Source organism: Electrophorus electricus, chromosome 6 (genome assembly GCF_041902795.1).
Source record: "Electrophorus electricus isolate QZ-2024a chromosome 6, ASM4190279v1, whole genome shotgun sequence".
Taxonomy (NCBI): domain Eukaryota; kingdom Metazoa; phylum Chordata; class Actinopteri; order Gymnotiformes; family Gymnotidae; genus Electrophorus; species Electrophorus electricus.
In genome coordinates, this window is record NC_137502.1 from 14,002,920 (window position 1) to 14,024,470 (window position 21,551).

The 21,551-nt window shown below is 42.4% G+C and overlaps 2 protein-coding genes across 4 annotated transcripts in view; one reads left to right on the forward strand and one right to left on the reverse strand.

The window, feature by feature from the left end:
• The window catches only part of abcc8b (ATP-binding cassette, sub-family C (CFTR/MRP), member 8b), a 22,637-nt gene extending 19,679 nt beyond the window's left edge, over window positions 1-2,958 (forward strand). The window contains 8 exon segments of the mRNA XM_081715382.1: window positions 69-182; window positions 325-445; window positions 642-772; window positions 866-944; window positions 1,047-1,155; window positions 1,355-1,458; window positions 1,676-1,839; window positions 2,293-2,958. Coding sequence (XP_081571508.1) covers window positions 69-182; window positions 325-445; window positions 642-772; window positions 866-944; window positions 1,047-1,155; window positions 1,355-1,458; window positions 1,676-1,839; window positions 2,293-2,430 — 960 coding nt within the window. The 3' untranslated portion in view covers window positions 2,431-2,958.
• Window positions 2,782-21,551, reverse strand: part of mob2b (MOB kinase activator 2b) — a 27,235-nt gene continuing 8,465 nt past the window's right edge. The window contains exons 1-5 of one of the 3 annotated variants that reach the window (XM_027008009.3): window positions 16,934-17,139; window positions 7,302-7,462; window positions 6,004-6,097; window positions 4,913-5,037; window positions 2,782-4,558 (exon numbers count right to left, since the gene is read on the reverse strand). In XM_027008009.3, coding sequence (XP_026863810.1) covers window positions 4,287-4,558; window positions 4,913-5,037; window positions 6,004-6,097; window positions 7,302-7,462; window positions 16,934-17,010 — 729 coding nt within the window. In that variant the 5' untranslated portion in view covers window positions 17,011-17,139 and the 3' untranslated portion in view covers window positions 2,782-4,286. Of the gene's footprint in view, window positions 4,559-4,912; window positions 5,038-6,003; window positions 6,098-7,301; window positions 7,463-14,683; window positions 14,926-16,933; window positions 17,140-21,551 lie in introns of those variants that run through there. The other 2 variants (XM_027008007.3, XM_027008010.3) reach the window with 2 other exon arrangements.

The window sequence follows — 21,551 nt, forward strand, 5'->3', positions numbered from 1 at the left end:
ATAGTAGAACAAAAAATGTCACTTTTTATGGTAGCACAATATTAATAGCTTCATCTCTGGGTCTGCAGGAGTACTTTTGGACATTTGTTGTCCTGATAGCAGCTGTAGCTTCCATCACCAGAGCTCTATACAGCGAGCTCTCAGCAGGATTAGTGGGCCTGGTCCTAACATATGCCCTCATGGTAAAGCCAACTTAACGATCACACATGCACACTCGTTATGCAGATTGGTCTGCTAACCCTTCCCTTGCGAATTGTAGAACTGCCCGTTAGTTCTGTGTTTCACTGAGTGTTTGACTTTCACTCACACATTGTGCGTGCACAGGTGTCAAACTACCTGAACTTGATGGTACGTAACCTAGCAGACATGGAGGTGCAGCTGATCTGTGTGACGAGAATAAGCAGCCTACTGCACACACAGCCAGAGAGCTACAGCGGAGAACTGAGTGAGTCACTGGAAACAAGGCTTACATGTGTATTATACAAAGCAATTTACATGTACACTGTACATGGTTTTAAACCTAAATCCAAACAAAGTGTATTCAGCAAAGTGGATGCAAGTAAACTTAACTTCCTACTTATTTAAAAAATATATAAATAAAAAGATTTTTATTTATGTTGTGTTCTGATGTTCTGTTGTAGCTCCTGCTCGGCTTCCACCAGGCTGGCCCTAACGCGGTGAGATCCAGATCGAGAACCTGAGTGTGCGTTACGACATCAGCCTGAAACCTGAGCTAAAACACATCAATGCCCACATCAAGCCTGGACAAAAGGCAATGCAGACCAAGTGGCCTCATGCATTGCATTGCTTGCTTTGCTACACAGAAAGTTGTTCGATCATTAACATGCTTTATTTTTTTTGGCAGGTCGGCTTGTGCGGAAGAACAGGAATTGGAAAGTCCTCCTTCTCCTTGGCCCTTTTCCGAACGGTGGACACATTTGAAGGTACAAAGCTTCTTTTCTGCTTTGGAGCTTTATCGTAGTTGTCCTTCACATCCTTGGCTGGTCACCATCGTGAGTTCATATCCTGATATTTCCTCCACTTAGGGTGAATCATTATTGACGGCATTGACATTGCTAAACTACCCCTTCAGACGTTGCGTTCCAAGTTTTCCATAATTTTACAAGACCCCATTTTGTTCAGTGGGACTTTTCGGTATGTTTGTCAAGTTCAGTTCTGCATTGTTTGTCTTGCATTGTATGTCCGTGGTTTTGAGAGGAATGGCTTTTGCCTTTCACCTCATGCCTTGCAAAGGCTACAGCCAAGCCACAGCACAGAGGGTACCACAGTGTCAGTGGGTGACAGCGGGCCACACAGGCTGCATTAGTAAAGGCACCGTGTCTGATTTACTCAGCTTTAATCTGGATCCAGAGAGAAAGGCCACTGACCACATGCTGTGGGAAGCTCTGGACATTGCTCAGCTCACGGCCATGGTCAAAGCTCTGCCTGAGGGGCTAGGTAAGAGACTCAGCTCTTTGAAAAATGAAAAGATCGTTGGCATGGCAATCTGTTTTGGCCCTCCTGTGTAACTCCTATGTAATTCTGGCAATGGATAGGATGGAAGATAGAATAATTTACACAGCTAGCTTGGATATGTAGGTGGAATTTGAAGACTGCACTGGGGTTTATTTATTGATCTTTTTTTTAAACTGGATCCCTCTGTCCCCTTCTGCAGATGCCATGGTGACAGAGGGAGGCAAAAACTTCAGTCACGGCCAACGGCAGCTGTTCTGCCTGGCCCGAGCATTTGTGAGGAAGAGCAGCATCCTCATCATGGATGAAGCCACCGCTTCCGTCGACATGGCGACCGTGAGAACAGCAATAAGTCACAATGCTCAGGTTCAAAGAAATGCTCTCACACTCACTTAGTCCCTGCTCCTCGTGTGACCTTGCACGCTTCCACAGCAGGGTCAAGCACATTAATATGTTTACTGACCCACACAAATCTCTCAGCTTATCTGCGATGTCACATGGTCATCCCCTGCAGCAATTTCATGGCTCTGAAATGAAAAGCCCATTATTTATTTCATAGTATTATCCTCTTGGCTTTTTATACAAGCAGAAGGATTCTGTACTCCATCTCAACTGTTAGTGAACCCACAGACATCACACCTGTTGAGTATCATCGTCCTCTGCAATATGAGAAAAACAAATTTCTTATACACAGTAATTGTCTTAGTCTGTGCCTTAATGCAAATCTTATATGTATGCTTACACATTATATGTATATAGTGTAATATGGTGCTTTCTTTAGAACCCTTTGATTCGTCTTTGTGGGTTTCTCTCTTGCAGCACCGCGTACACACAACCTTGCACTCGGACATAATCATTGTGATGAAGCATGGTGCCATTGTGGAGCGTGCCAGACCAGACGTGCTGCTCAAGCAGGAGGACAGTGTGCTTTCTTCATTCGTCCGAGTGGACAAGTGAGCAGTATTGGCTGGAGTACGAATGTGGTGGGATTTGTATGATCTGTACATTGTAAAAAAAATTGTTAAAAGGCTATTTACTAAATACATGACAGATACAACCATTTATAATTAGTAATAAAATGTAATAGAAACCTAAAAGGTTTGAAACAGTTCTTGTTCATGTTGTACTTAATAAAATCTCATAATTTTGGAGTTAAGAAGATAATATGGAAGAAGTTTAAGATGATGGTACATTAAAATGAACATGGAGCAAAATACAGCTAACTTTCTGTAGTCCTCAAGCTTAAAACACTGATATCATTAATTCATTGAAAATTTACTCTCAAAAATAATGACAACAGCCCAAAACTTTGTAACCTTTTAAATATTTTATTAGGTTATAATTTGCAGAGCTTAAAATATTAAATCGCTTTTAACTTAAGTATTATTAAAATACATAAAAATGAAAGCCAGGAACTGATGAGCCCTGAAAAATGCCAAAACTAAACTGAATAAAAAATGATAAATAAATTAAAATGAAAAACATCCAACCCTCTAAGAAGAGAACCCTCAGTGTAAGAGAACTCTCTGAACAGTGATGAAGGGAGGACATTAAAATATCATTCTCTCTTTTGTATTTACTTACGCTTTATTTTCTTTCTCTCTCTCTCTCTCACTCACTCTGGGTAATAGACAAACAGTTAAATACATAAAGACTAGATTTACATTCTTTTCCACTTTTCTATTCAGAAAATGTCCTTGTAAGGCGAGCTGAGCAATACGTTCATTTTGCCATGATCACGTGTTGTCCCCCACGAACCCAACCCAGTCGTTTCCTCAGCCTCATTTTTGCATTCAATGTTTTTGCTAAACCTGGGAGGGACATTGTAATGGACCTTAATGGGACTTGCTAGGGGGCCTGTAGGAAGCTGGACTTTTCTGCCCATGAGCACGGCATTAAAACATAGCAGACAAAAGCAATGTCTTTGTCATTGTGCTGCATGAGATGGGAGAGCACCATGAAGCACAGCCTTCTGGCCATTATGGCTCCCTGGATCGAGCCAACATGGCTGCCTGCAGTAGGATCCAGTGAAGGAGAAGGTCTTTGCTGACCACATGACCATTGAGGAGGGATTAAGGTGACCTTACATGGTAATGCCATGGGAAAGCAAAAAAAAAAGGTGCAGCTGTTTTGTCAGATAAAGAGATAATGGATAATAGAGAAATGGGGCAGAGAGTCTGTCTGAGAGGATTAGGTATGAACAAGCATCATGGACAGATACCTCAGGAGCTGGGGAAAGCTTGTAGGTCTGAAACACTAAAGTTCCCAAATAATAAAAAAGAAAGAAAAAAAAAACAAAAACAAAAAACATTATTTTATTAAGGACACCCTACAGACAAAAGGGTCAACAATTCAGCCTCATTAAATCAAGTAAACCATGAAACAGTTCTGCTGCCAGCTTCCTTATGTTCAGTTACTCTAACAGAATAAAACGTTGACGGGAGCTACACTGAGAAGACAAGGGGAGAGACAAAATAAACCAACAAGTGTCCCACAGCTACAATCCAAACTCATAAGTGCAAATGAAAGGAAACAAACTGAAACAAAAGGGAGGAAAGTATGACTCGTTCCCAATTAAAGGGCTAGCCTCACAGACAGGCTGCCTCAGGGAAAATTCAGCAATGTGCTACCCCCTGTAGGCCTGGCTGACCACTCCTGAATGGGTCCTAAAAGAGAACAATATTCCGGGAGTCGGAAGGGCTGGGAGCCCCGGCACGGGCGCCATGGCCGTAGTCCTTCTCTCCTCCCTGGGGGCGGTATGCAGAGGGGAGACCCTCGGCTTGGCAGGGACAGGGGGGAGGTGGGATTGGGCCTCATCTTTCAGTGACGTGGTTCTGTGGAGCAGGGGGCAGGGGTGTACAGAGCACCTCTGTCAGGTCATCCATTATGGCAATCTCCTTAGGGTCCATCAGATTGAATTCCCTTATAAAAACAATGAAATGTGTGTAAAGCGTGTTCAAGTGTCCATGCAGGTCCATGGCCACGGTCTCCTTGAAGTGCGCCCAGTAGATGTGAGCCAGCACATGGAACAGGTATCTACAGATCTTCTTCACCAGCGAGTCGAAGGCATTGGGGAACTCTTTCCCTGCAGAGAATGAGGGAAAGCACACATCAAAGGCGAGGGCTTGGATTAGTCCTCAATTCTAAATGATCTCCCTTGCATAAAATACAAAAACATTAAGTTACAATTTTATAGTCATTATCTCAGCCTGCAAATTGAAGAGACTTTTCTTTCAATTCATTAATTGATGAAAACAGTCAGGAGTTACACAGAAACATGTGGATCTGCAACACTCATGTTTTATGCCATTTCAGAGAGTAGCATGGAATATATTCCCATAAACCTGGATCTAGGTATGCTAGGTATCCTAGGTATCCTAGGTATGCAACACATAGCAACACATGCCAACACTAGATGGCAGTAGAGGCCCATACATACCATACTTGGTGGGAAAGTTGTCTTCATCAGTGACAAGTTTTTGTACTGAACTCATGACAAAGTCCACATACTGTGGTGCTGTGCATTTAGTCTTCTTTCCCTTCTCATCATACCAGTAGTATGTCCTAAAAAACAAAAAGAGAGGGCGTGATTTGTATCGCAGGGATCAATGCTTACCAATGCAAACAGTACTGTCACAATACCATCCACTGCTCATCACCTCATATAACTGGACACCAGGATGAACTGATAACAATGCAGGCCTTAATCACCCCAAGCAAATGCTGGTGGATCATTCATCAAACGCATAGCTCTCTATCTGCTTACTAGGAGGAGCAGGTATATCGACAAGCTGTCTGGTTGGCTGGCCAGGGCCCTGGCCCTACCCTCAGCCTTGGTCCTCCTGGCAGGTGAACTAAGCAAGTGTGAAAGCACCGGCAGCAGCTGCCAGGGCTTGGGCCGGGGCCTGTCACAGAGCACAGCTGTGCTCTCTACCCACCTGGCTTCACTCATAACGAAACCCAGAGAGCAAGCCACGTTGAGCCAAGCCCAGGGGGTGGTTTAACCCTGAGTTGGTGCTTCTGCATATTTCTGTTCTCATTATTTTTTTCCTTTCTCTAATCTTAATCTTGGCTACTGATATACTTTTTGTTTTTGTATGTCAATTACATTTTGTTTATTATGAATAAGTGAGAATAAATGTGGATTGGAGGTTTGCTATGGACTTGAAAAATACTTTAGGTTTCAAAAACCTAGACAAAATCTAGGAATGCAATTTGACCTGTCTAGACTGAAAAACTTTAGTCTAAAAACCTTTGACTCACACGCACATGCGAAAACATGCCTTTTGTATTCAGCACAATTTAATCTCCCATGTATCTTCTTTATCAGCGAAGGTCAAAACACAAGACCTCCTACACAAAGCATGCTGGTGGGCTTGACCGCTGCCCTGGGTCATGACCCCGAAGAGTCACCTGTCCCGGGTCTGTTGAGTTGCCTTTGTGGCATCTCTGCCTGCAGCTGCAGGATGAATAAAGGATGATAGCCTGGGTTTGAATAATGCAGGACGACACGACGACAGAGGCACTCACGTATTGCAGGCGGACATGACAGGACACGTGTCTCCTGTGCAGAATTCGGAAACCGTGCTGTACTGGAGGTTGATGAGATTGAAGAACGTGGTGGCTGCAGGGATAAAGAGGCATTAAAAAAAAGAGTTAAATCAAAATCTAACTGGGTGCTAGTATTTTGTCAGCTCTTAGGAGCATGGCGTGTGCAGAGAGTAACCCTGCCCTGTTCTGGAAGCAGCTGTTGCCATGCTGTTTGTGCACAGAGAGGGCTAGGGTGGCCAGCGCACACAGCACACACAGTCTGGCCTTGTTGCGCTGAGGCTGGGGAGCTGCTGTCATGCCCTCTGCAGGGGCCAGCAGGACTGAACACACAGCAGCCATACACCCAGCCTCCTCTCCAACCTGACCGCCAACCACCCCCACCAACAAACGCCCCCAGCACCATCCGCAAGCCCTGCTCACAATGAGAGTCTATAGCTTCAAGCACTTTGCATCAAGAAAGAGAGAGAAAAGTCAGAATTTAGCAGTGTGCAATTATATATGATTTGTAATTATAGTAGAAGCTGCCATCATGTTAGATGTACAGAATGGTATGTTACAGAATACAGCTTAGTACAGAGTATTCAAATGCTTATAAACTTCCGTTAATAAATAGCCAGTCCTATGCAGAAATAAACATTTTAATTAAATGTTAATGTATAACTAGTATGATTAAATGTGTTAGTGGAACATTAAAATAAATAAATAAATAAAACATTTAAAAGGTTATTAAAATAATCACCAGTTTGAAAACTGGCAAAAACCGCTGTGAACCCAGTTACATTTAGGGAGCATGCAGTAATGGCTCTTAACCATAATAGGCTTTGATATAGAGGCATGTTAAAAAGTGTTTGCATAGCCGTTGATTTCATCTTGCAAAAACACTCTGGTCCCGAAAATAAGGCCATGTTTTTTGTCTCTCTATGCCTTCTATTCAGAAAGCGCCAACTAAAGATAAAAATCAAGGGAAATGCAAACAATGGTGTATAATCTTGGGAATTGAGGAATGTTAATTGAAGTTCAACCTTTCATTCAGTTATGTAACTGTGAAATAATGTACTGCTTCTTTTCCTCTGATGTACAGTTGTCCAACAACAGAGGGGAGATGTAAAATATTACCCAGTGTTAGGCATAGCAAGACCATGGAGCTTTCCAATGGCGTGATACCTGAGAAGACGTCTTTTAACTGAGCCCGTTAAGGAATATTCAAAGGTTTTATTTTCAGTTGTGAAATCTCGTCTAAGCTAGGAAAGGTGAACAAGGCCTTTTGGGACACATACTGTTGCTGGCGAGCCATTCGTTCAGGTCGATCTCCGGCGGCAGCACCACCAGCTCCTTGAGGTCAAAGTCGACGACCCTCACTTTGGTGTAGTCTGGCTCCAGGTAGGGCTTCTTCTCCTCCACTGGTGGCTTCTTTCCGTTCGGCTTCGTCTTTGACTTCCTGTGAAGGGAGCGAGAGGAGTGCATGGGTCAGTGGTGCCCTAGCTGCATGTTCCATTAGCCTCCCCCTCCACTTTTTTTTTCGATCTCTTATAATGCCTGGGATTCGACTTTGCATGTTTAATGCCGCCATTTCGCTTCTGCTCGAATGCACACTTAACCTTGGCCTGCAATTACGCGATGAGGCCCCAGACACGCAGACTTTTCCTGCCTGGGCTATTTTTAGTGCGTGAGGGTTATGTTACCAGTAGCCCCCGCTCATGCTCCCCTTTCCAGCCCCTTTTACTTGCCACCACACCCAGTGTAAAACATCAAATGGGCCCCTGTGCGTCACAATGCAATCGGCCAAAGACAAACTGGATCCAGCGGTGGGGGGGGCGGGGGTGGGGGGGAGAATATTTGCATTCACCATTTTTCTCATTATCTCATTTGATTTGACATTCATGTATGTGCTATTCGGCTGAGCAAGAGACGAATAAATACACAACTATTTAGGTACAACAGAATGTAAAAAGGGACAGAATTTCTAGCTACAGTGGCACTACAAAGGCCAGTGTGGCAACAATGAGCAGCAGGGGGTGGCTTCCAAGATGTTAGAACACAAGGCTGGGTGCTTTGTGGGTATGGCTGCAAGGCCTGTATCAATACAGCTCACATCTCAAGACAGTATTATAAATATAATATATAAAACAGTAACAGTAATATAAAACAGACTGGTTCATATGTAGAAGCCCAAAATGTTAAGGAATTGAGAAGTTCCTTCCTTCTCTTATGTATGCAGATCATGAAATTTGTATGTATGTGTACTTCTTCCTCCTGAAATCCTCAATAAATATGTTAAATGTTCACAGGCATTTTAATTCTAAATTGTTGCTTTGATGCAATTACATTTCCTTAGTTTTATTTCTGCGTGCAGTTACCATCATCCTATTACTGTGGTTAACTGTGATGAAGCAGGTGAGTATACCAATAAAAGGATCGCTGGAAAGGGAAACTTGAGAAGCATTTGTGCTCGACATGCTATAATTTCTGCATCTGTCCCAAGTGCTTGTGGGGTCTTCTCTACCTTCGCTAATCCTTTGCAACGAAGAGTTCTTCTCCAAGTCAATGACTCTTTTCACTAAGAAGAGAAATCTTGTTTTGCCCTCAAGCTGTTGGCATCTTCCTTTCTCTTTTTTTTGGCTCTTGCCAAGCATACCAATAACACAGCTCAACTGTATAAAACTGTGTGTGTGTGTATGTGTGTGTGTGTGTTTGCAGGCAACCCAGCCCTGCTCTGGAAGCAGCTGTTGCCATGTTGTTTGTGCGCAAAGGGGCCCGGGGTGGTCGGCTCTCAGCGCACACAGCCTGGCCTTGTTGTGCTGAGGCTAGGAAGGCTGCCGTCTCGCCCTCTACCAGGGGCCAGCAGGGCTGAACACACAGCAGCCCTACACCCAGCCTCCTCTCCACCCTGACCGCCAACCACCCCCACCAACCAGCGCTCCCAGCACCATCCGCAAGCCCTGCTCACACCAACAGACTCCACTTTTTGGTTAGCTTCTGTCTCTGCACAGTACAGTTTTAGTCTGTGACTGTAATGGAATTTAACATCTTGTTGTGCTAGTCCCACATCACTTAACTGATTGCATCAAATTGGGGGTGAGCAGCAAAATTTGGTTTAGAGGACTCACTCATTCTTGGTTACCTCTGGCTCAGAGAATGAAGCTGTGTGAGGACAACAGTGAGTAAGCTGTATTTGATTTCCAGCATGGGACGTTTGTCTTCACAGGCCTGCTTCTGGGCCGCCACGAACATTCTCTATTCCAGCACAAAGCTCCGCCCCCACCAGTGGTTTCTGGCTTGTTTCTCTCCCTTGTCTGCCCATTTAGAAAAACGGCTCCCGATTCCTGGAAAGCCATGGTGCTGCAGCCAAGAGGAGGCCACTGATCGCTTGCCTTAAAGAGGTAGCTCATGGCCTAATGGTGCAGTTTTACGGGTTGAGCACTGTCTCTTTCCACAATGTAAAATAAGAACCAGAAGTCCACAGGACTCAAGCAGAGTTGTAGAGGCAAGCTTTTAAAATCTATACAAATGCAAAATAGAAGAAAAAGTTGCATGTGAGTCTGTAAGGGAATGTTCACTTTAAAGAAAACAATCTGTACTTGAAATTCTTACGGCAGGTGGCAGCTGGGGCAGGGGAGAGGGGCAGCTTGTAGAAGAGGGAAGGGAAGAACGCCATCCAGTGCCAAGCACAGGACAAAAGACGTATATTGTAAAGAACAGAATCTCTTCAGCTTAGAGACAAACAGTACTGCACAACCTGATCCAAAAACATTGGACAACTGGAAGCCTGTTGCACAAACCCCAAAAATTACAGATGCTGAGACAGAGGATTCCTTCCCCCATCTGTTCAATCAATCCTGCACCACTGCAGGTCTGTTGGTACTATTACTATTTCTACACCCAATTACTCTGAGTATTATTACTACTACCTCAATACTATTATTACTACACACCATTACTATGGCTACTATTATTACTACACTTGCATTACCATTATTGTTATTACTACACTCCCATTACTATTACTGTTATTACTACAACCCCATCACTATTACAGTATTATAGCTTTTAAATATGGTTAACACCTTCCCTCAAAAAAACACTACACAAATAACTGGATTTTGCTTTTGGAAAATCTCTTAAATGGACATCATGCACTTGAACAGTGAAAGATCAGTCAGCAATCAGTTCATTATCAACAACAACTATTAAGAAAACTATTCAGGAGTTTATTACCATAGAATAATGCATGCAGCACATGGGATGAGCAGTAACTGAGTAAAGCTCCATATACATGGGCCAAACCTTCCGCTCGCATGGCATGATGGGCCAGACAGCTACAGCACTGGGACTCAATGATGCCTAAATTGGGAGGAATCACTCATTCAAAGTCTTGACATACCTAAAGTCTTCATAACAGACATCTACATAGCTTGGCCATTTCCTGGCATTCGCACACACTTCTGAGCAGAAGTTGCTCACATTCCTCCAAGATGAAGCAGGGCTTTCACAGGCACGTTTGGTCCTGTGTGTTTCCTTTCCGTGCAGACCATCCAATCTGTCTCTCCATTTCCTGTTCTTAACAGGGGAAACTCCAACGCCCAACAAAAAGGGCAAAATGAGAAACCGACAAAGACAAGGCTGTGTTCAGTAACCTGGCTCATATCTGGGCTTTATGGTACCTTCAAAAGGTTTTACATTGGGACCCTGCTGACCTGAGGGTCTCCAAAAGAACCACACTGATGTTGACAGTGGACCAATCGTAAGAATTCCTGCGAAAGGAAAGCCTGGCGTAACATGGTGTGACTCAAGCATGTGTGACGCATGATTTTCCAAACCCAGGAAGCCACCAGTACTGAACTGCAAGACGCTCGAAGACAGAACAGATTTTCAAGTAGAAGTTACATTACAGCTCAAGATTAGGAGCTCTCTGTGTTCATACGGTTTTACTCGTTATGGTCGGTGAACCTAGTAAAGCAGTCCACAAACGGTCTAACCACAGCAGACACTTGAGGCTAACACAGAGATGCACCTGGTGCTCCCGGTGTCAGACCCAGCTCCATTTAAGGCTCGTAGTTGAGTGCATGGGTGGAAGGGCAGCTAACAGGATAAGTCTTGGCACTGGGGGAAGTTTTCTTTTCGTCAGAATAAACTTGGAGTTAGGGCTGGAATGGGAAAGTGAAACACAGCAAAGGTTCAACGTAAACTGCAGCTTCCCTTTCCTTGACATAATGTCCAATGTGATACACAGGGTACATAGGCAGCTCCCTCCCGAGAGCCACCACGAGAGCCAAGGCTTGGTGAAGCTTTTGAGAGAACCAGACTGGCCAGGGGCAGACGAATGAGAAATTGAAAGTAGGTGGTGGGAATGTATAAGCTATTCTGATCTCCATGCAGGTGCAATGAGGCTGAATTTGTACAGGCAGACTGGAGTTGAGAGATGAGCAAGCTGATTATAAAGATAATTCCTCACCCAGGAATGTGAGCAGCTGCTAAAAGTTAAGGAAGAGGATATGTCAAATGTGTTATTTAATCAAAGACCATTTGTTCTGTCAGAGTGATATTTCACTGTCACCTGCAATGTAAGGATAGATAAATCTGTACTTAGCTTAAGCCATTTCGACTGAATGACTACCATTCATTACCCTTAGACTTATATGAATGCTTATGTCAACAACCACTTAGGAAGAATGGATGTGTATTAAATGTTTAATCAAGTTCTTAACCTAAAGTGTTGCCAGGAATTTTAGGTTATAATTTAATCATTATATCTTTTGCAGAATCACAGCCAGTGTATGACTGAACTTGGAGTTCCAACTCCATGTGCTCAAAGCACTTAAAGCATATAAGCATTATGAGCCAGACAAATTCAGAAACATTCCACTGGCTTTGCTGACGCACTTTCTTACTTAAGATGTCAAGAGCAATGACAAAAATGCATTCCTTACTTTATTAATGCATTATAGATCCCCCCAAAAAACAACCACAAATTAAATGTACAAATAGAAATGTTTAACACATTAGGCAAGCAATTACAAACCATTATGATGTGTTTAAGAAAGTTGCTACCTTCCTGAATTATGAAATATACTGACTTATGCATTTAAAAACAATACAAAGGTTTAGTAGAATCAACATTAACTGCTTTCCAGAATGCTAACTATTTCAACAATCCTGAAAAACAAGCATCCTACACACTGACCTTCATGTTTTAAAACAAAAACAAGGAGGATAATTTTAAATATGAGTGAACAAACTAAAAGAATCAAGAAAGAAAGAGGTCAAATTCAGAGTCCAACAAGCCTTGTAACCTGGGGTGTCCACTACAGACTTGATCCCCCAAACTACAAGGAGACAAAGGAAATATTAAATAGAAAAAGAGCTAGCTACCTAGCTAGCAAAAGAGAGAGAGAGACTCCCAAAAAAGAAAAACTTTTTTTTAAATAAAATAAAATGGGGAATGCCTTTAAATAAAAAGTTTAGCCAAAAACAAAGCCAGTTTCTGAGTGTGATTTTTGATGGCTTAACTGTATATATCTCAATTCAACCAACCAATCAGATCCGCTTCAGCTTTAGTCCTAGCACTGAGCTTCATTTAGTAAGGCAGACTCCAGTCTGGCTGCGCCATGACTGGCCTCTAGCACTCTGGGGCCTTGAAACCGCCACTTAAATTCCGATTATAGAAGCACCAAATCAGTCCTTTCTCTGAAAAGCCACAGAGTGTGGGAACAGTTGGGCCTAGAAGAAAGCCAATACTATTATTGTAGATGGCAAAAATGAGAAGGATGACCCAAAAGTTTGAATACATTTAACAAAATGCGTAGGACGTTGCTACAACGCAACATTACAATTTTCTGGAATTATAAAACTCATCATTTTGACCTAACAATTTTGAGCACTGCAGTGCAGATGGTTATTTAGAGTTCAAACTAAATGCTGAGCATAGGGTTGTTTACAATAAGTGTACCTGTAAGTTAACTGTCCTTACAGAACCTCTGTTACATATTTAGGCATAGGTCAATAAATCTCAACATAATTATTTGGCCTTTCAAATGAGTTATGAAAATTAACTGAATAAATTATTGACTAAGAGAATAAGTAAATAAATAAAAGATGTCAAAAGCATAGTACGCATTGTTGTTATCTGACAGAGGCATTGGAAACACATTCCTGCACAATACAGCATATGGCATTTAGTTCTAAAGTGTCATTTGCTACTGATGTTCTGAATGTATTCACATTTGATTGATGAATATTTCTCACTCTGTGAAAGTCATTGCTCCTCTCCATTAAGTTCTGAAACCTGAACGGTACGCTGCCATTGGAGCTGGAGAGGAAGTGGCAGTACTTGCAGTCTTTCAGATCTCCACTGCCCACCCACAGTGTCTGACTCAATGGCATCAGCCTCTTCCACGACTGTGGTCACTGTGTGCCAAACTTTCCCATTTCCCCAGAGCCTGTGTGCTTTGTCTAGTCAAGCCTTCTGTATGCTATACTTGCACCGCACACACTGAAGAACATCATTCACACTCAAAGTGTAGCGATCATGGACTGATTCTGAACTGATCCTGATGAGCAATGCCCATTTCTTTGACTGCTCATATCTGATGCTGGTGCTGATGTCAGCCAGGGCAATGTAAAGAAAATACAATCCATCTGTTTATGGGCCTGATACCTGGGTAGTACATGTATATTCTAGATTTATTTTTCATTATTATTTTAAGATTTAAGATTTTAGGACATCTGAAATTATTTTTGCTGGAAATGGAAACTGATGTTCTTTTATCCATTACAGGTATAAACCCAAACTTGTCACAAGAAATTGTAAATAAAAGTTATTATACTGTATTTTTTAAATAATTTTTAAAGTGTTTTGAAGAACTCTGTATTTGTATTAAGCTGTAAATCCTTTTAGTAAACTAAATTAAATTCCAAACCTGAGATTATACACATGTTGATTTGAATCAGATGCTCACAGCAATGGGTTGCACACGTCAGAATACAGCCCTATATCAAAAGCTTTGTTGAGCATTGTAAAAGGACTCGATATCGTCAACACAGCCAACACAAAAATGAAAGCCACAGCGAGTTCCAATGTTATGATATTCTAGTGAATTATCCTAGGGGTAATTCTGAGACATAATTGATATGCTCAAACGGGAAGATAACACACCGCTCCATATCTAACCTGAGGCCAAGTTCACAGATCAAAGAATATCTTTAAGCCCAAACCAAACAAAGCAATTAGCCTGCATTCTAATTCTGATAACGAAATCAATCACTTCTGACTCTCACCTGAACACATTTGAGGTGCAGTCCACTAGTAATGTTCCTGTTTGTGCTACTAAACATTTATTCAGTAACATAAAATGCACCAAATACAGCATCACAGTATTGATCTATACCTTTAAAACATGATACCGGGTTGAAGCCACGTTTGTGTTTTACTCTAGCTACATAGTCAGTACAGTAGGCTGCCAAAGTACTTATTAGGCTGTTATTATCGATATAGAAAAGACGTGGTTAAAGGCTACTATCGTTAGTGTAAACTTTCCATTCTATTCAGACAGGTCTCGGTGCTATACAGTAAACAAAGACATTGCTTAAATAATTTCAGATGAGCGTCTTTGCAGTAAACACAGTACGGCGCATGCTGGAAAACACAAAAGCCAGGATTTACCTCAGAACTTTACCAACTGCTTGAAGGACCATTTTACAACTTAATCCATTTTTAGAAGACCGCTGAGAGAGCGTGTTGTCTCCAGATATGGTGTGATCTCCGACCATTGCGGACAGACCCCTGCTTTTACCTTTGACAATACTGACAGTTCGGTTCCGATCACAGAATCCGATTGAAGGAATACAGATTGTTCTGGTTACATTTCATCTCGTTTCATTGCGGGCAAAGCGGAGGCTCACCGGCCCTCCGGTCCAACTTGTAGCCAATCATAGAAAGGATAGGAGGAACCAAGAGAAAGGATGGGAGGAGCTAAGTTGCAACATTTGGAAGACGAAAAACTTTGGCGTCAAAGCGCCAATTTCAGCAAGCTGGACAGTTGCTAAGGCGGGAAGAAAGACTGCTCAAAGCCTCCGTTACACTGAGTAACCCAATGCAAAAAATAAATGTTGACACAGATATTTAGACTGTTCACAAAAAGATAAACAAACAGATAAACTATCATACACCCATAAGAAAGATATGGAAAATGGAAATTTCTTAATGAGACCTGATATGGTTCGCAGCCTTATAACTTCCTGAAACAATCTTCAGTTTCCAATAGTTTATGTTGGAAAAACAGGAACTCATGTAGGTTTACAGTTAACTAAACTTCTCCAGTAAAATCGTTTTTAACGCCTTTAAAGAAGTAAATCTATTAACAATGCGTTATATGGCAATTTTCGCCGAAGCGTAATCCACACCACTTCGTATGCCTATCAGTGTTTTGACTACGCAGACATGTTATGACAATGTCAAAGTTGTACAACAGACTGGAATTTCCCAGCAGTGCTATGAGACGTGTTCAGACTTGACAATAAAGGGTTCTGCCCTGGGGAAGCGCATTTCCACAAATCGAGACACAAATGCTAACGACTTGCTGGCCCGTTAACATACATTTAAAAAACTGAACATTTTAAGCCAAAGCATGGAGGCGGGTCTGTTTGCAATGCTAAAAGAACAGAAGCTGATTAATTACAACAGTAACAGAAGAACATTATGCATTAATTAGTGTGCTTCAATTACTGAGCCAAAGCATAGCAGTAAACGACTGAACACAATTTACCTACTCATCTGCCCACTTTAATTAGAAATACAGCAGCAATACTGGCAATGCAATTAATAATGGGGAGGATTCTATAAGGAAACAAACCACCATGGCTTGCAAAATGTGCCATCAAGCAATATCCTAGCATTAATATACATGTCCAGTAATTACAAGACCCAAGTCCTGCTCCATGATGACTCTTGATTATAAAGCATTCTCGTGTCCTCTCCTGCAATCCTATTTTTAGAGTAAAACATGTCTATAGGCTGCAAGACCCATATGCTATAAATATCCCTAATGCAACAGTGTGTGAAGGTTGACAGAGTCAGTTAAATATATACACAGTTTTAAAATAAGAACTGTAGGATCAGCATGTGGGCACAATAGCGAAATGCCATGCGACTCATCCGACTTTCAGGAACATGACATGGTTTCAGCGTGGCCGTAGCCATCTGACCGTTATCGTCGTGGTAAAACCCAACCAATGAGAAATGAGCCGCATAACTCTCTTTGGGTCCACCCATAGTATAAATTCGGGGGGCCCTTTGGAAAAAGTGAGGTTTCTTGGACGAGGTGTGGAAGAACATGCGTGTGCGCTTGTGCTGAAAATAATGCAAGACTCTGTGGAGAGAGAGGAGGGTCAAGAGAGCCTCACAGCCATCGGCCAGGTGGGATAGGCGCAGAGAGAACAGAGGCCTCTTTCACTGCAGCCACAGGTAAAAGAGCATAATGAGCAGGACTACGAAAGCAGTGACGGCAGATGGAAGGCAGACAAGGGCATTCAGTATTTTCTTTGTAACCGTAATTCTTTATAACTACAGCATGTCTAGCACCTCATCCAATATCCAGGCTCATAAATATCCGGAAGGGTTAGTGCCCACAGCAGCCAGCTGAATCGCACATAGCCCACACTCACAGACCGCGTCTGCAAAAGTGCAGAGTGAGACTTCTAAACATCATTTAAAAACTTAATAGGCCCATGAATGACTAATAGTTGAGCATTGAAAAACAATCTTTGAAATGTGAGCATAGTAATTTTCAGGTGACTCTAGAAAGACAATTTTTTTCACCTCGTAAAAACATCTGAGAAAAGAGACAGATGCGGAAAGAAAATGATCAGTTTGTAAGACACAAGCTGCATTTCAGACCAGTCAGGCCACGAGTACCTGTAAAACAGGGTGCTGAGAAGACCACGAGAGTGCCCCGCTCTGCTCTCGTCACACGCTGACTCTCCCTCCGCCATTTTGGCGTTCTCATGGGCATACCTCAAAGTGTGAACGACCGCTTCCTCTCCACATTTCTCCGCAACACAAGAATCAGTGAATGCATGCACCCATAATGCAAACTGTGTGGCAATCCCTACATGTGCCGCAGAACTCTGGAGGGACGTGAGTGCTCAACTCAGTCTGTGGTGCTTGGATAAGTCTCGCTCTTGCCTGATTGAGCTGATAAGAGGGTCTTTGGGAGGTCCAGGTCTCACAGATTAGTGCCTGTCACATTGGCATGTACAAGGGATGGCTACTTCAAGAGTAGCAACAGGCTCTTACTAAATTACACAATAAAAATCTACATTTTCTAGAATAATTACCACTTGTAAAAATTGATATTTTCTTTCTAAAACCTTTTTTTTTTTTTTTTTTTTTTTTTTTTTAAAGAGTTAGTAACATGGTATGCAATAGGCAAGACAAACAATACATAAAAAGGAAAATGCATTGCCATTCCAGGACAAATTATAAACAGTGACTGCTCTGCCAAGCCTGTGTATGTTAGCCATGGAACTATGCTGCAAGTCTTACAGTCACTGGAAGCATCCAGGTTCTGGCTTTTCTCTATTCCAATTGCTGCATTACTAAAATGTATTTTGTTTTTACTGGCCATCTACTCATCAGGTTCATTAGTCACAATCCTGGGACCCAACCCACCTGACTGTTTTCATGGTACATCTCGATCTGACACACCAAAAAGGCAATAATAGTTGAAAGCACTAAATTGCGCTTGGTCATTGGGTCCCAAAACTGGTACGACAACATTTATACTTATAGCACTTACAATTATGACTGAGTGCATCTTAAGGCCCTTGCTCAGGGGCCCAACAGTGGCAGCAGGGGTTGGGCTTGAACCAGCAACTTTCCAATTACAAATCAACTACCTTAACCACTGAGCTACATGTACATTGTTTCATCCCAAAGAAAGAATGTCATCACATTTCCAAATGTCTTGTATTCACATGCCAGGCAACCACAGGCATTGCATAAGAGCATGCTCACATCTTTTTTCTACCAATATTTGAGGTAAACCTTTTGTGAAAACACTAGCTTGACAACATACTTATGCATAACATCTCTGTGCATTTTTGCCACTCTTGTGGTGTTATTAGAATATTAAGAATTAAAGTTGGGCCCTGGAGGTCAGCACCTTCACCAATCCCTGCCCCTTGAAGGAAACAAGATTTGAAAGATGCAGGAATCTGCACTGCATTGTGTGCTACTCAGAACCATTTCCTTTACCGAGACATTCTCATATGCGCAATCAGCTTTCCTGTGTTTATGGGCAGCTCCGATAACGTCCTGCAAAAGGCTCTTGGCATGATGGGAAGCAGCCAACGCACCTTCCTCAGATGTTGTTGCTACAGAGGGCTGGGTGCTTCCTGCCAAAAGAACATCACACAGAGGACAGAATCTGTGTACTACACCTGTGTCACCATGCTTACATTTATTATGACCAAAATAACACATAACCTCAATGGTCTTGTACAGTTACCCCCCCCCCCCCAAAAAAAAAAAAAAAAACAACAACAATAAACCAAAAACAATGGGAGTGTGAAAATTCCAGAGTCCTTGAAACTCTGAATGTGGTTAATGATAATGTCCTTGAACATTTTACTAATGATTTATGTTTGGTAGAAAATGTGTGTAGTACTAATGCTAGCATTTTAGAGAGCTTTGGACCTAGTAATCTAGTACCGCATTCTCTTACTGCTACTTTGGCCTTGGAGGAACACTTGTTGGCAGCTACTTGGATGTTTGCTGTAGAAGCTGATGATTACGTTAATATATGTCCACAAAGAATAGATACGCAATTACAAAACATGCATAGAATAAAATGTGCATGCATACGTATAAAACATGCATAGAAAACATGCATAGAAAATTTAAGGGAAAAAAGAAAAACACAAACATCTTAACCAGTACATGAAAATCCCACATCCCTCCTGAAAGAGCCAATAGGAGAATGAGAAAGCTGAACTCATGGAAACAAGGAGCATGCATATCCTCGTCATGTTGGGAGTAACATAAATGACTCCTGGGGGAAAAATGGCACAGCACTTACTGAGCTCTTTCCTTCTGTTTGAGCTGCACAGAACTTTTACATATGACTACACAGAGCAGTCATACGACTAGAGCAAGGTTACTGTAATAAGCTCATATTTATGGCATGAGTACATTTACTGAGAGCATCGCGAGAAATGCATGTCTCCTGCTGGCTTGCACAGCTAAAGGCTCTCTCATACAAGAACTGCTCCCTATTGGCATGTGCCCCTGAACAGTGAAATGCCATATATCCAAATGGCAATGACTGTTTTTATCTAAGGAAAATAACAAAGCAGTAAATGTATGAATCTAGTGACTAACATTTTGCAAACCTGGAATTGTGTAATCGATCCATGGTTCAGATGGAATTCTTTTGCGTGAAAGCAAACCATTGATTGAGAGTTCTGCCCCCAGACGAGCCCAGAATCAGTCCTGGGTGTGGACCCAAGTATTCAGAGAAAGGGGGAAAAGGCCCTTAGCCATGTGATGAACTTACTGATTCTTCTGAATCCATGGAAAGGATGAAGGAATTAAAAATCCTTTGAAAGTTTGCACATTTGCTCTCCAATTAACACTCAACTAGAGAATGAGAGATATATTCAGCAGTTATGTAACAATCCAGTGAGGGACTCAATTTACCAGCAGAACTCCAGCACCTGTGCAGAAGTGACATAGGGGGGCCTGGAATGAATTCTAGTTCTTCACTAAGCAGTACGTTATAAGACTATATAGTGGGAAAATCAAAAGGTTCACCTATTAAGACAGTAGGAGTTAGTTCTTCTAAATTTCATTACAGCAGAGAAGACTTGGATTAAATCATCCAGAGGTTACAGTAAATGGGCTATCCAAGTAAAATGGCAGTTGGAGGATTTAGTGTGAAAATGGATAAAATATAGGCAAAAAAACAAACTTATTTTCCATTTCAACAAGTCAGTCAGGCAGCAGTTCAACAGAAAAAAATCTAGACAGTAAACTGACAGTAAACATCTAGAAAATAAAACAGTAACCATCTAGACATTAAAACAGATGTAAATAGATGTATTGGGCAGTATGAGTTGACAATAGACAAAGCAAAGGTTTCCTTTAGAAACTTGTGACACTGTGCCACACTAGATGTTACACATACACAAGCACACCTAGACACCTTAATTTAACAAAATCCAATTAAGATAATGAAACTCGATATCTATTCCTCTTCCCTTTTCGAAGCCCACTGCAAAGACTCCAGACAAAAGAATAAATCAGTCATCTCCTTCCATCTCCGTTTTTCTAAAAACCTGGCAAAATCTACTTCCACTGTGTCATGCTTATGTGCATAAAGGGACGTTAATGCAGTCCAGTGCTCTGTGGGCCCATTTACACGTCAGCCAAACCGAAGGAGGCAGACAGATGCTAAGAATAGACACAGCCATGGCTTAACCCCTCATTGCCCCGACTCTGCTTACACTGCAAAACTAATCGCACCACTTTTGCTTTTGTATGCTGGCACCAAAGGCCTCTTTCAGAAAGATTTTATTTGTCAAAGTGAGTTTTAAATGCCACCCTCTCTCTATGCGTGTGCAAATACTGGGAGTTTTGTTTCCCAGGTCTGCAGAAGACGAGCCCTCAGTACACACTGAACACTTTCTTCACTTTGAACGGAGAAGCTGGGGTTTGGTTTAGGGGTGTGGCCTATGGCTGTGCTCCACCCAAAGCAGCCTGCGGTATAAAGCTAGATACAGTAAATTTTAGCCTCAGCAGTGCTGGAACAGCCACTGAAGAAGAGAGGGAGAAACAGAGAGGAGAGAGTACAGGCAGACGCCAGAGACTCTACAGTCAAGGTCATGAGGTGCAATTTAGTGAAGATCCAAACAGTAGTCTTAAATATGCTAGGAACCCTTACTTGAAAATAATTGCAGTGAAAGTAAAAGGTAGGTGCCAGATGTAGGCCTTTTAAAAAGGTACGCCTCATTGAAATCAAGACTGCACTGAAAACAGCACTTATGAATTATTGGCCAATCCCAGCCTGGATATGCACGTGCAACTGACAATGTCGAGATGGATGACATGACGAAATCCACCCACCCCCCCTATTTTTACAGAAATGTGGCAGACGATCGTGGCATTACAAACATGACATTGACAGTGATTTCAACCACTTTTTCAGCAGCTGTTCTGGCCAAGGACTTTGGAAAGCACACTGCTGAACGATATCAGCCCAGGCTCTGACAGCTGGGGTCAGAAGACAAACTAGTCAAATGTGTCCCCCTACCCCACCACAAACACACGTTGCCCCCCCAAACCTGCCCACCCTCCACACACACACACAGGCCTGCTCCATCACTGGTCACACACCATGCTCCCCAGGCACAGCTGGGTTTAGCTTATGATGAATGGGCTGGGACATGGCGGGCTCAGCCAATGGAGCGCAGAAGTGACCCCGTTGCTTTCGGGGTGAGTGCCGCCGCCATCGTGAGGGCCGATGAATTCAGCC